The sequence below is a fragment of the Anguilla anguilla genome, chromosome 1, assembly GCF_013347855.1.
Source record: "Anguilla anguilla isolate fAngAng1 chromosome 1, fAngAng1.pri, whole genome shotgun sequence".
In the NCBI taxonomy this organism is placed as follows: domain Eukaryota; kingdom Metazoa; phylum Chordata; class Actinopteri; order Anguilliformes; family Anguillidae; genus Anguilla; species Anguilla anguilla.
The window spans coordinates 69,704,450-69,718,303 of record NC_049201.1 but is presented as its reverse complement, the minus strand read 5'-3'; the positions used below and the strand labels follow the sequence as shown (position 1 = coordinate 69,718,303).

General features: G+C 40.7%; 2 protein-coding genes across 2 annotated transcripts; both read right to left on the bottom strand.

Moving 5' to 3' along the window:
• Positions 1-2,218: 2,218 nt before the first annotated feature.
• s100a10b (S100 calcium binding protein A10b) lies at positions 2,219-5,227 on the bottom strand. The gene is made up of 3 exons (XM_035390749.1): positions 5,076-5,227; positions 3,324-3,490; positions 2,219-3,006 (listed from the first exon to the last, which is right to left on the bottom strand). The coding sequence occupies exons 2-3, from the start codon at positions 3,462-3,464 to the stop codon at positions 2,842-2,844; spliced, it is 306 nt and encodes a 101-aa protein (XP_035246640.1). The 5' UTR covers positions 3,465-3,490; positions 5,076-5,227; the 3' UTR covers positions 2,219-2,841.
• Positions 5,228-10,507: 5,280 nt separating this feature from the next.
• Positions 10,508-13,573, bottom strand: krtcap2 (keratinocyte associated protein 2). Its single transcript, XM_035405718.1, has 5 exons — positions 13,394-13,573; positions 12,376-12,530; positions 12,070-12,133; positions 11,456-11,522; positions 10,508-10,883 (listed from the first exon to the last, which is right to left on the bottom strand). The coding sequence occupies exons 1-5, from the start codon at positions 13,395-13,397 to the stop codon at positions 10,763-10,765; spliced, it is 411 nt and encodes a 136-aa protein (XP_035261609.1). The 5' UTR covers positions 13,398-13,573; the 3' UTR covers positions 10,508-10,762.
• Positions 13,574-13,854: the final 281 nt, after the last annotated feature.

Genomic DNA, 13,854 nt, shown 5'->3' with positions numbered 1-13,854 from the left:
TTTACTCCTGTGGCAAGTAATGCTGAAAATAATTTATTTGATCATAAAAATATACAGTTATGTTCTTGTGAATTAAAAGATATATGGTCTGAAATTCACAGGTCCAAGTATCTATTTTGAAAGCAATTTGAGCAATTGACCCTCTGAAATTTATAGTTCCAGGTATCTTGCTCAATACTGCCAAAGACAAACACCACCATTCAACATGAAACTGATATATTTTGACAGACTTGAGCATTTTCTTGATTTTTCCACAGTATAGATCAGGCCTAGTGAGCAATGAATAGGCCTAAAACACTCACCAACATTTAGGAGAATCTTTCAGCAATTTCTGAAGATTCAGTCCGTCCTTCCTCAAGAGCAGAGCAAGGTGTAAGAAGGTTCGGTGACTCGATGTACCAACGGGTACATGCATAACAAATCAGATTTGTTAGTCATGCTTTCCCTTGTGACTTGAAAATATGTATGTTATTTATAGCATACGAGACTTCAAATGCAGCTGAGTTTTATAGATCGGGCTGTTATGTGCATCATAAATAAGGTTTGCTACTTCGCTAGTTCAGTAGGAAGGACACCTCTCTCTTCAATGTGCTGAAAATTTCCAAATCATTCCTTTGACCAATCTTCTCCTTTCCTGTGTATTCAAGTTCCTCTGGTTCTTTGCCTGCAGGCATCAGTGTGTCACTCCCTTGTGACATCTGTCCTGCGGAGCCACTGTGCATGCGGGTTTTCATGCCAAATATTTTTGCAACCGCTGCATCCTAAAAAAACTTCTAATTGTTTTTAGACGCCATTTATAACTTTATTGTGGATGGCTTACCCTCTTCAGAGCATATGTCAGAAAGGGCTATACACACACTATGAAGAATAAATGTTCACATTCCATGTCAATTCATCAGTCAGATCAACTAGTGATTTCATTCTCTGTAATGTGCATATGAGCAATTATTAATTTAGAAAGAGGATACATTTTAATTGAATATAGACTGACAGCTGAGATTGACAGTTGGGATCTCATTGTGGAGGTCTTGGCATATGGTTAACAAAACTAAACCATTTGTGGATTTTTAAGTAGAGTAGAAAACCATAACAAATGGTAATAAGCTAAACAAGCATTGTGCTAAATTAATTCCAAGGGAAAATAAATGATAGAACTTTAACATATATATTCAAAGAGCCAAATGACCTTGGTTTAAGATCTCATCCAATAGTAATGCAGACAAAAACCCCAAACACCGGTCTAACAGATCAGAAATTCTCCTCAGGAGGCAGGTGTGGATGTGTCAATGATTACTGTCTGCAGACGTCACAAACAGAACTGCAGTGGCTGCTCCACAAGATAAAAACCATTAGTTAGCCACAAAAACAGGATGGTCAGGTTATAGTTTGCTTAAAAGAGCCTGCAGAGTTCTGCAAAAGCATCCTGTGGACAGATGACAGCAAGATTCACTTGCATCAGATGGAAGACAAGAGAAAAGTGTGGCGGTCTAAAGGAACTTCCCCAGATTAGTTAGTTGGACTCTCCTTACCAAAGGTTGTGCACAAATCTTCAGAAAAGGTACACACCACACACATCAAAAACAAATTTTGTCGAAGTTGTTGAGAATGTGGTTGTATGTGTAGCATTAAGATTTGCCTTCACTTGAACTAAGGGGCCTAGCCCAAACCAGCCCCAGACCATGGGGTGTCCAGATACTGTTGGTCATGTAGTCTGTTACATTCTTGTGATTCTGTTACTGTGTATTGTCCTGCTGAACAATTTCCCGAGGATTCATTTTTATCTGTCTGGGCCTCACAGTCATGCTTTTACATTGAAATCCCTTGTAATAAGCTAATCTTCCTCAAATTGCTTCTTCTGTTTCAGTAACTTCCTCCTTTTATCATTATACTTTCATTGTGTGACCTGTTTTTGTTACAGTACTCAACAGGCTATACCGGCCTTGTCATCTTTTTGTACTACCTTTTGTCGGAAGCATTTTGAAAGCCAATATGGGCAGCACTGTATACAAATAAAGTGTATTATTCTTCTGACGTTTGAGTTACACGTGTTGATTTAACATTTGTTTGTGTACTTACTCAGGAGAAATCAAGTTAGATGTGCATTCCCTTAGTATCCCATTTTATCTGAGAAAAAACTGCCTTATATTTTACATCAGATTTGAAAATTTCCCACTAACAAAACAGGTCCACCAAAAAACAAAAAGCCTTCAACACCAGCTAACCAAGTGCAAAGCCGTATTTTACTTTGTTTGACAAAAATGGGCAGACAGAGCATAATGCATAGCTATATTGTGCACAATTTCAGGTGACTACATCTGCACTATTCAGTTTCTGAAAAACAGAACAATCATCTCTCCCAACACTGCTGGGTTATTTCAGTCTGCACCTAGGTGTAGTGTAACAAAGCAGGTTGTAGAATGTTCCACTGTTCTGTGACAAAGACTACATGATCTCATGCACACAATTCAACATGGCGTTCTATACATGGCTGCCACCACTAAGGCTAACAAAAGCGTTTGATCTTCAACGTGCCACAAGGTATAAAAACACAACAGAATATAGAAGAAAAAAAAAATCTAATTCTAGTGACAATACGTTTCGGTTGCACACAGAAGCATCAAGAAACATGCAAGGTGATTACGGCTGTTCGTGGTGAATGAGAATACATATGCAATTCGATCATTTTTCACACCCCTACCATAGAAGCACAGACAGTGGCACACAGAAATCCAGATACAGAGACACACACACAAAAAAGCAAAAGCGGCTATAGGTTCTGAGGATGGTCAGTGTTTATTTGGCTTCCTGCAAAGTTAACGCTGTCTCTCCATTGTTCCTCCTTCACTTCTTGCCCTTCTGCTTCAGCAGGTGCATCTGGTAGCACTGCTCACAGGCGATGGAGAGCCCCACCACCAGGGACACAAACTCCTTGAAGTCCACCTCCCCATCTCGGTTGTCATCCAGGCTTTTCATGATACTGCCCACCGCATCAGGGTCCTTCTGGGACTGGGGGCATAAGAAAGGAACGGAGATGGAGACAATGGGAGAGGTAGAACGGAAGGGTAAGAGTGGGAGAGAAATACATTGTGAGTAACAAAAGCAAGACCATTAACGGTCCATAGCTTTGTAAATGAGAATTTTTCTTTCTCTCTCATCACGTATGGTATGACTATTTCAGTTTTCTATTGGTTGATTTCTATTGGCCATTTGTTTTTATTTCTATGTTCGCTTCAGCAATATGAGTGTATTCCTTGTCACGTCAACAAAGCCATCTGAAACTGAACCGAGAGAGGTGTGGAAGGAGCAAGCATAGAGTGCCCTACTTTGAGAAACCCAGACAGTTCGCTCTCCATCAGGGTCTTGAGCTCGGAGCGGTTCAGGGAGTTGCTGTTGCCCTCCTTGGCGGCGTAGCGGTGAAAGACACTGATCAGCATCTCCATGGCGCGTTCCAGTTCTGAAGGCATGGTTCCGAAGGGGATTTACACAAATGCTGAAACGAGGGAAGGCAGAGTCACTGTGCAGCCCACTGCAACGCTAGAAACATCAGAGCAAGATGATGAGAGAAAGACAGCGAGTATTCTGCATGGGAGAGATTCTATATAGTAAAACCGCACCATCGGTACAGTATCTTCTACTAATAAGAAAATACTCTCATCTCTTCTTCAAATAAGTGCACATTTTTTTTAAACGTATATGAAAATAAAATAATCAAAGAATAGAATTAGGTATTTCAGAGACTGCAACACACATGGAAACAAATTTAGTAAAGCACAGTGCATGCTCTGTATCGTCCGCCCACACTGACACTTAAGGAGGGAAACTGCAAACGGTAGGCTACAGGAGTTACATTTTATTTAATATACTGCAATACTGTAAAGAAATATACTGCTATTCTATAAATACAGTAATAAGAGGAAGAGGGTACTGAGGTCTACAGTTGGTTAACACCACAGAGCTGAGATAGCAGAACATTCACCAACAAGGCTACAGCAAAGGAAGCTGGGAAATTGTTTGCCTTGGCTGCTTCAGTACGTTCTTTGGCATTGGTCCATGATCAAAGCTTCCTTCCCAGCCACTCCCCTTGCAGTAATCTTCACATTTTCAGTGGACTGTAGCATGCCTGCCTCTCTCTTGCTCACCCAGTCTCTCACTCGTGCTCTCTCTCTCTCTCTCTCTCTCTCTAAATGGAGGGCCATAGCCTCCCTCTCCCTCTCTCTCTCTCTAAATGGAGGGCCATAGTCTCTCTCTCTCTCTCTCTCTCTCTGTCTCTACAGAGAGGGCCATAGTCTGAGGGATGATAGGTGAAAGGTGCAGAATTGGGAGAGAGACCGCTGATAAAGTATAGGTTCATATTTAAATGGAAAAATGAGCAGAGCGGTTTAAATATGCATGGGATTAAGCAGTTTAAATATAATCAGCACAATCGATGAACTGAAATTTGGTCGATAAATCTGAAACTCGAGCACAGGTAATTACAGACAGAAGATATAACTTAACTCCTCCAATGGCCAACACCCTTTAACGAACCGATAAAAATATGAATGTGTATTAGTCCAAGCAAGTGAACTGAAAAAAAGAAACGAGTCGTCCCTTATTCGAATAATGGAAGCTTAAAGTAACAAAAAAAAGGCCTATATGAGTTCCGCGTAAGAACGACTGAGATTCAGGAGAATATTGTGGACGCATATCACCCAAACGAAAACGCTTTACCTTGAATGATTGCGTGTAGATAATGGCATAGAAACATAATGGATTTATTGAAAACATTTTTAACAATTGTAACTCAAAGCAATATACTGGCAAATATGCCCCATTATATTGGTAAAAATATAAACGACAAAGATGTTCGTTCAGATCCTCTAACTATCGGTAACGGTCTTGCTTAGTCATGTCTCGTAGTGCCAAAAGTTATAAGACAAGGGCACTACTTTATTTAAACTGCACGATGCATGGGATAGGCGTTTTAATTAATGAGGCTCAACGTGTTTTAAACGATGTACCCTCCAACTTCCAACTGTCCCATTCTTAAACTTACAGACATACCTGATAAACAAGATAAATTTACAAACTCTTACCAGACAACTGTAGGTGGAAGCAGATGGAAAGCGCAGGACCAGAGAACCGCTTTGACCGAGAATTTATATGCGGGCGCCGCCCAGTTTCCTGCGTGCACGAGCGTTGAGTTCAGCCCAGCTTGAGTGCGTCAAAAAATGATTTGCCACTTTGGCTAATGCTTACAGACTGGATAATTGTGCTATTGTTTGCATGTCCAAGGAATTTTACCTGAATAGCCAAGTCTATTAACTTTGGTAATGTGCACCTAATAAAGAAATCAGATCTTTTAAAATACCTAGCTGTATCATAATGTCAGGCTGTATGCTAGGATATGCTAAATGTATAAATGTGCGTCTGTGGGTGCACGCCCAATAAAAGTTCATGTTAAATTGAAACGTTCTGCGTTCCAGGCATAGCAACGGAAAATGATAATCTGCTAAATACCAGTTATGCAGTTATGGAAAGGCATACATGAACTAAACTAAACTGAAACTAAACTATTGACTGAAATCAAGTTGCTGGTCACAAATAGCACCAACAATTGCCTAAATGCTTCACGGTTCCTGGGATGATGCTATAATTTCTTGTAGTCTACAGAACTCAGACAGAGGGACAGTCATTGTACCAGTAGAATTACAAGGCATTTCAGCTACTAAGGTCATATTTTAAGAACTCCAAGCTGAATGACCTTAATGCCACGTTCTTCTACCCCTGTAGCTGTCACTGTTATTACTATGTTAACTATTTGTTTTTAAAAAATATAGTCAATGTCAATATTTTTAGTAGAAGTAGTGGAGTGCAGTTTTTTTATATTCAGGCTGACACCATTGATAATTTCGAAACAACTAGTGACTGAAATAGCATGAACTGCTGTGCTTCACGCCCTGAAAATCGCTGCTATGTCTGTTAAAGGAGGAAAAAATGGAGTGTGGAAGAATCACATTTTTTCAGTAGGTACTGTACCGCGATAGGATAAAACTCAGTAGGGTTGGGCAATGGGTGTAGGATTTCAAGTGTGTGTGTGTGGGGAAGAACAATTTGTCCCGAAACATAATGTACATAACGTAATGTAGGCTATATCGTTGAATTTTCAGATTCAGGTGACCAAAAATTGAAAAGGGAGAGATGATTAAATATATGGGATAACTAGAATTGAGCGAGGTTTGGCAACACTGCCGGATGCGTTAAGACCAGTTAAAAAGTCAATATTGTCTTCTGTTCTCTATGACAATGTATGACTCACTTTCTTACTTCCTTGATCATTTTGGGTGCGTGCGTCCCAGCACTTGAAAAATGTATGTTCCTTTTCTCCACTACCACCTTGTCTCTTCAGTAGCCTACCCCAGAAACCGATCTTTCCTCCCTTCCTCCAGTGTCCCAGTATCGGAGGACACGAGTGAAGCGGCTTCAAACTCGGCTCCACATCGCCTCCCGGTAAAGCCAGGATACATCGATGTTTCCTACTGCAGAAGTCTTTTCACACATCTGGGTGACATCATCCCGCTCACGCCCACAGAGATGGAAAAAGCCATTCCACAGTATTTGACGTAAACTTGAGATGATGGAGAAGTTGAATTTCCCCAATTATGCAAGATATTTAGCCGAATTTGTGTGTGTTTCAGTTGTTTATTATCATACACAGCATTATTTTTGTGCACCTCCTGCTACAGTAGCTATTTCAGGTATGTAGGCCTACACGCGATTCAGTCCTCTACGAAGTGCCAAAAGAATGGAGCAATTGCGCACAGTCTTTTTTCATAAATAAAGCCCCGAGTGGCTCGTCTCGCGTTATCACTGGAAATGTGTTTCCTTCAATAACGTTAGTGTGTGCAGAAAAAACCTCCCCACGCACGTTACAGGGCATTTTAATTTACTGTTACAATTGTTCCGCCCCTCGGTTACAATTGTACTGACTGGTCACATTAATGTAATACTTGTACTTCGTTTTAAATCTGACTCGATTAAACATACAGTAACTGAAACGGGTAATGACTACAACGACATGTCAACGCTGTTTGAAGTAAAATAGTGCTAGGCTAAATATTTTCTGAATAAATGAGCAAAATTCAAAACATGTTACATTTACACAGACTCTCAGACTATCCCCCAAATTGTATGCGTATACTATAAGAAGTTTACTTTGATCTAATGCTGCTGATTACATATTAATTAGTAGTGTCTAGACATGAACCACAATGTCAAGTACATGTTTGTTATAGGCTACTGTACATGCAACAACTTTTGGGCTACTTTAAACTTACAAGCTGATTCGCCACTTTAATTGGGCTGCCCATGTATAATTGGCTATGGGACTATTTGTGTGCTTGGCAAAAAATAACGCTTATGATAGGGCTATTTCATCAACAGTCCACGTTGACTTTGGTGATGGGGAAGCAGATAAACTGTCCCAATTTTTTCCCCTCATTCCATCTTTTTCTGCACCAATTTCTTCACCTCCTATCATCTACAATCTTCTGGAAAGGACTGGAGGAAAGAAGGTGTGGAGCAAAACATACTGGGACACACCCTCTGTCTTTTCCTACTCTCTATGTGACTTTACATTAAAGGCATATTATGCTGGATTTTTTAGCCTTGCTGTTGTCTGGTGTCGTACAATCAAAGTCTGCTCCTCCCTTTTAATCCCACCCACTCACCTCGAGTACCTCACCTAACATAGCTACCTGATAGCTAGAGGTAATATTAATTAGAGGTCCAACAGAAAACAAGCTAACTCCACCTCGCTTTTCATCTCCTTGGTGAACCTCAGTTGACGCCACTGAGGAAAAGTGACTCTGAGGTTAACTCGAGCTCTTGAACAAGCGCTGCTTTTTTCTTTGATGGATCTGGGCTTTGTTGCTAGCTAGCTAACAACAAACACTCCACTGAAATTTAATCCCAAACCACAGGCTCTGTAGCCACACCCATGCCTCCCCACACAGAAAAGAGCACCACACCCAGAAAAGTCCCAAACACATTTTAGAATAACAAATACAGGTAAAGATGCACAATTTATGAAAAAGTGCATTTAGACAAAGATTGCCAGTGAATCACAGATATGCCTTTGCATGGTTTATAATGTTTTCAAAGTAAAAATCCAGCACGGTATGCCTTTAATCAGAAGGAGCGGTGAGAAAACTGCGTGTCCCACCCACCACTTCACTTTAAAATACAGAGCCAGTAATCAAGGAGGGTGAGGCATCAAATGCATTGGAAGTGCAGTTTACATACGGTCAAGTTGTGAGCACAGTAAAGTCTATGTGCCGCATGTGCACTCCTGAATAAAGTCATCCACCACTACATTAAAAAACTGAAATTCTTGTGTTCCTAAGTAATAAATACTATGGGAAGCCTTTTTTAAGGGGGGGGGGGTATTTTGGGACTGAGTCCCTTATGAATCCCTTATGACTGAACAGTGCAGAGACCGGCTGTGTCAGTGTTTGTTGAGGTTGAGGTACTATCACATTCTTTGCATGTCTTCACCTGTCCCACACTCTCAGTCACTTAAAGTGTAAGCCATTTGCAGATCCCTGCAGTTCCATTCATTGGTTTTGCTTCAGAAGGTACTGTCTGCTGCCTCCTGTTCATGTGCATTCTTTTTTTTTTTTTAATATTCAGCATTTTATGAACTGGAACATGATTACTGCAATTACTTCCATGAAAATCAACCTAAAAGTAGCTTCCAGAATATGTAGAACTGCATATTGTTTTTATTAAGGCCATCTGCTTTGGTGTCCATAAACTTCACATCAAAGAAAATATTTACTGCTGTACCAGAATGTTGTCATCAGATATTCAGGCTTGTATTTTGTTAAGTCAATCCTTGATGATTAAGCCTGGCCTATAGAGGACTTGTGGAGAGACAGCAATTATTATGCAGACCTAACAGTTTTTCTCCACTTGAGTCTCATAACATACTAAATTTAAAGCTTCTCTATATTTGTTGGAGGAGGTATGCTTATTTATGGTTCAAAGACACAGCACTGGTATAAAAACCAATATTAGGTATAGCAAATATTAGACATGACCTCTGGCGGTTACTCTTAACTGTAAACAAACTTTGACCCACCCCTTATAAACTGCTGGGCATAGGATATATCATATTCAATTGTGCGCAATACTGCCATGTGGGTACTGGGGGATTTCTAGAGTCACTAGAGAGCTTGACTATGTGCAGTATGTTTAATATACCCTGGCTGTGTCCTCCCACAGGCATTATGACTACAGACAGCACCCCAGGCAAAGTGCCGTGCTCCAGAATACAAGCGCAGAGTCTTTGACAAAATGTAGAACAACCAAGATATCACTAGTTCCAGCTGCAGCCCTGGTTTTTTCCAGTGATGTAATTCAGAAAAAATGCGTAGCAAATGTGTCTACACACACACACACAGAAACAGAACATCAGGTCCAGCTATGTTCCCTGACTCTGCATACTGGCTACATCTGGAATATGAAGGGCTTTGCAGAGATAAGAAAGAAAATACCCCAGTTCACAAACTGGGCAGTGAAAGATAACACAGCTGAAATCATTCCATTTGCTGCAACTCAGTGGTTGTAAGCATGCATGTATTTCAGAGACATGGAATGGAACATGGAATGCAAAAGTCAATTATAAATGCAAATGCATCATAAAAACAACCAAACACAGAACCAGTCCCATTGATCGTGGCCAGTGTGTCAAGTTTGGCTCACAACTCTGGGAGCCATCCCATTAATCTTCACTCCTCGCCTCCTTTCCTCCACTTATCACTATAGTTCTGCGCACTTCCCTTCTATCCTCCAATACTGCGACACTGGAAGGAGGGAGGACACAAAGATCGGGTTCCAGCGCACGGTGGAGAGAATGTGTTCTTTCCTATGACATCACATCCTGTTCCTCCCTGCTACATTACCAGGCAATGTCAATACCCCATTAGTAGCCCCCTCTAAATCTCTTGCTGTTGGGTGCGTTTTGCTCTTAAGCCCAAAGAGGGCAGTGATGAGAAGGTTGTGGAGATGACAATATGGGACCAGAACACTGATGTTGCTGTGGGCATCCCGGCTCACATTTCCACCTCATTATGCACTGGCTCCAATTGTAAAGGTAGCGATAGCACATTGTGTCCTTCACCATTGCAGTTGCTCTCACAGCTCAGGAGTTCCCAAACTGGTGTCAGGGGACCCCCAACAAATAGGAAAAAAACTTTTTCTCTTAAAAGAATATTTTCATTGTATTTCCATATTCGAAAAAAATAGTGTATGTTAGCTGCAGCATGAATAGTACTTGTGATGTTGAGGCTTGCATTAAAGTATCTTCAATATCTGTGCATTAATTTTACAGTCAATATGTCATTGTCAAATATAGTGCACCCACTCCAATCTCTTCTAAATCCACCTGTCATTATAAACAAATTATTAGTTACATCCATGTGATCCCTTTTGTATTTTTTCTCAATTCAATAAACACACTATTTTCTCCACGTTTTTATATCAAACCCATTTAATCACATTTTCATGGACAAATCGCTTTCTGATGAAGGGACTGTGTGTAAAGGACTAGAAGGGTATCAGAGGGGTTAGACATAGGGAGTGGACAAACAGGTGATTTGTGGAATGTTTTAAAAAAAAAGAGAAGAAAATCAAGAAAAGTCATTGTGAATGCTCCACTTGGCTGTATTTACTGTGATTGGATGAGGATGACAGCTATGGAGACTAGATTGGCTGGTTGCTCTTAATTCTTCCTCTTCCCCTTGCTGGCAGTTTTGGCTGGAGTTGTTGCGGGAACCGAAGCTTGATAAAGAGCAGCGGAGACTTTATTTATGTAGTACAGTGCGAAGAGAGAGAAAATCAAGCTGGAGAGATAAGAGATTGCACAGAGGTGAGAGGATTTACTAAATTCAGAATTTTTGACTTGAAAGATACTGTCTGACATTTATATCTCACTACATTTTGTGACTAGTGTATGAGATACACACAATTTAGTAACGCAGATGTTTTTAACCAAAGTGACTTCAACATGGGAAGCAAATTCCACTATGGACAGCCAATTACAATGCACCAAACATTCAAAAACAAACATGACAAATATGCAAATCCAACAGAAAAATGGACTTTACTCTGTGTTCATTTCTATTGCCATTGTACTGAACCTGCAATAGAATCTGCTCAAACCTGAGTATTAGACCTCACCAGCAGAGGGCACCTTTTACAACATCACCATTCATTTAAGCTAATAAACCTGAGAATTCTTACCATTTTTATTTATTTATTCTGAAGCCACATACATTTTGGGTATTGGTAAAAGTCAATATTCTGTTTTGTATTTTTCCTGTACACACTGGCTGCAAGCAAAAACAACAGGGCCTGACACTGGACTGTACCTTGTTCAGTATAACCGTCTCTTGCATCGTTCTAGAATACTCACCAGGTCGTGACACACACGCGATGCACCAGCCCAGAGGCAAAGAGAGAAATGCACAGGCACAGCGCGACTGAGGGAAAAGGGCAAAAACAAGGTTGTTTATTGCAAGTGCAAAGATGTTCAACTGCAGCTCACTACAAGTATGACACTCACACATAGCACAGCATGTGTCCCTTTTCCAGTTACCGTTTCCAGAGTTTTGCAGTACTTTGTACTGTAAGTACAGCTCAAGCCTTGCATCAGCTTTCTCCCAGTGGGAAGGAGGATACAAGGAAGAAATTCTAAGCATTCTTCCCCTTTGCAAGCAGTGTAAAAATTAACAAACGGGCAATATTCAGTGCGCTCGTTACAGTTCAGACAAGAAGTAAAGCTGTACTTTTTCCATGCACTACAGAAGTGTAAAATTATTTTTGTCAGGAATGAAAATATCCCTTCTAATCATACTTACACTGAGCCCCAAATGTGAGCATCTACACTGCAGCAAAGTGAAGTGTAGTTTTTTTTACTTGTTTTATGCATAATGTCATATATGCAACCAAGATAGTCATGGTGTGAGTTTGTGACGGCAATCAAACTCAGTGAAACGTATGCAGTCATGACCTGCAGTACACACTCACTTTCTGGGAAAATCTTGGCCTGGAACCCCTTCCCAAAAATAAGGTTCTCCAGATTGTTGAAGGCCTTGCAGTAGGTTAAGGGATAAATAAAGATAAAAAAGGAGAGAGGCAAATTTACTCAAGGAACACGTGAACCACACAAATTGATGATGCCAACTAATTCTAATGAGTAGCCTCCAAATAATCTTCTGAGCAGCTGGAATATCACGAGAGCAAAGCTCCTCTGGCAAAAGTGTACCAACTACTCTCCTACAGCCAAAGAGCGGTCAATAGGGGGTCTGGTGTATCAGCGTCAATGAAGGATACAGTCAAGGAACAGATGAACAGGACAGAGCCCAGGAACCCGCCCAGGATGGTCAACCACTCAGAGGAACCCAGCTGTCGACTGAACATCTGCATGCCCGCAAACACCAGTACTGACAATAAGCTGGAGAGCACGAGGGAGGTGCCTGTGTTGACAGCTAGAGAGACAGGGGTGAGAGGATATTTAGGCAAGTCATTTCTGTAAGTAGGCCAATTCAATACATTTATGCGCTACATTGTAGCTATCAATAGCTAACTAGTGGTAATGTTGCTTTCTTATGTACGAGTAAACGACACTAAAGTAACAGCAAAAACAGTGCTGGAAAAATAACCAGCACTGCCACGTATAGAAAACTGGACAAAAGTTTATCGCTTTTAAAATGGAAACATACAAGCCACTAGTTCAATATAAGCGCAAATCCATAGGCTGGCAACAAAGAACGTTCACGTACTAACTTAAGTGAAAAGCGGCTAATGAGAAAGCTAGTCGAATTTCGCTATTTAGGCCACGTCAGTAACAGTGTACGCTTTCAAATAGGTCCGGCTGGAAATACACCTGAGCTTCTCCCGGATATTTTTGGACACCCTTGCACTAAATAATTGAAAATTTACCCCCATATATGTATTAGTCGGAATAACAAAAGTCTCTCTGAATCACATTCAAACATTAATTTAACGTTAACTACAAAGCTCATTTTGCGTAAGAGTCACTTCATACACTACACGCGAATGACAGCTATCCAGTTTGCATTATCTTCCCCAACTTGTGAAGAAAAGTGCTAGCTGCGACAAAGGTATTTATTTATAAACATAGTTATAATATATTTAGCTAGTTAGACAGCCACCTATGTAACGTTTTCCCGACGGAAATTTCAAACAATCTCAACCCGCTTCTGTAGTTTTAGTCAACTGCAAATCCGTAGAATTATTTAGGCAGCTGAAATTAGCTAGCAATATAACTGTGAATACATTTCCCCTATAGGCTACTTAAAACTGGCGAAAGAAAAATACCAAAACTCACCCATGTTTTAAATTGTATAGCCGGTGTCGTGAAGCTGCTTGATAGCTTTTTAATAGTTAGGTTAGATTCGTTGCAACGCCTTTCACTCTGTTAGTGTTACACGTTACAACAAAAAGCCAGCCGGTGAAGCGGTGCTACATTATCACTGGCAAAAGTGAGGCAGTCGGAACTGAACCTGGGCGTGAAGCAATAGCGCGACGCCTAGCGGACCGGAAGGAATTGGCAACTATTCACACTGATTGTAGTTCATTCTTGCTTGTGTGCATTCACCTATTTACCATTTACCTCGATATTGATCCCAGTGTCTATATTATTATTGAGATGTCAGGTATGCTATCCGTCATGTTTCGGCTTGACAGGGCATGCACTTATACCTATTCAGCACCGAGAGTTTGGGACATTCTTTCCAGAGTTTTCTACAGACATATCCACAATGAACACAGACTCTCAGCCCTTAAGGA

What these genes read in the sequence shown, in the direction of transcription:
- s100a10b (XM_035390749.1), bottom strand. Translation starts at nt 3,464, where the DNA reads ATGCCTTCAGAACTGGAACGCGCCATGGAGATGCTGATCAGTGTCTTT. An exon ending in AACTGTCTGGGTTTCTCAAA is followed by an intron (nt 3,007 to 3,323) that starts GTAGGGCACTCT and finishes TTATGCCCCCAG; the next exon opens with TCCCAGAAGGACCCTGATGC.
- krtcap2 (XM_035405718.1), bottom strand. An exon ending in GGCCAAGATTTTCCCAGAAA is followed by an intron (nt 11,523 to 12,069) that starts GTGAGTGTGTAC and finishes CTTTTCCCTCAG; the next exon opens with TCGCGCTGTGCCTGTGCATT. An exon ending in CGCGTGTGTGTCACGACCTG is followed by an intron (nt 10,884 to 11,455) that starts GTGAGTATTCTA and finishes TTATCTCTCCAG; the next exon opens with CTTGATTTTCTCTCTCTTCG.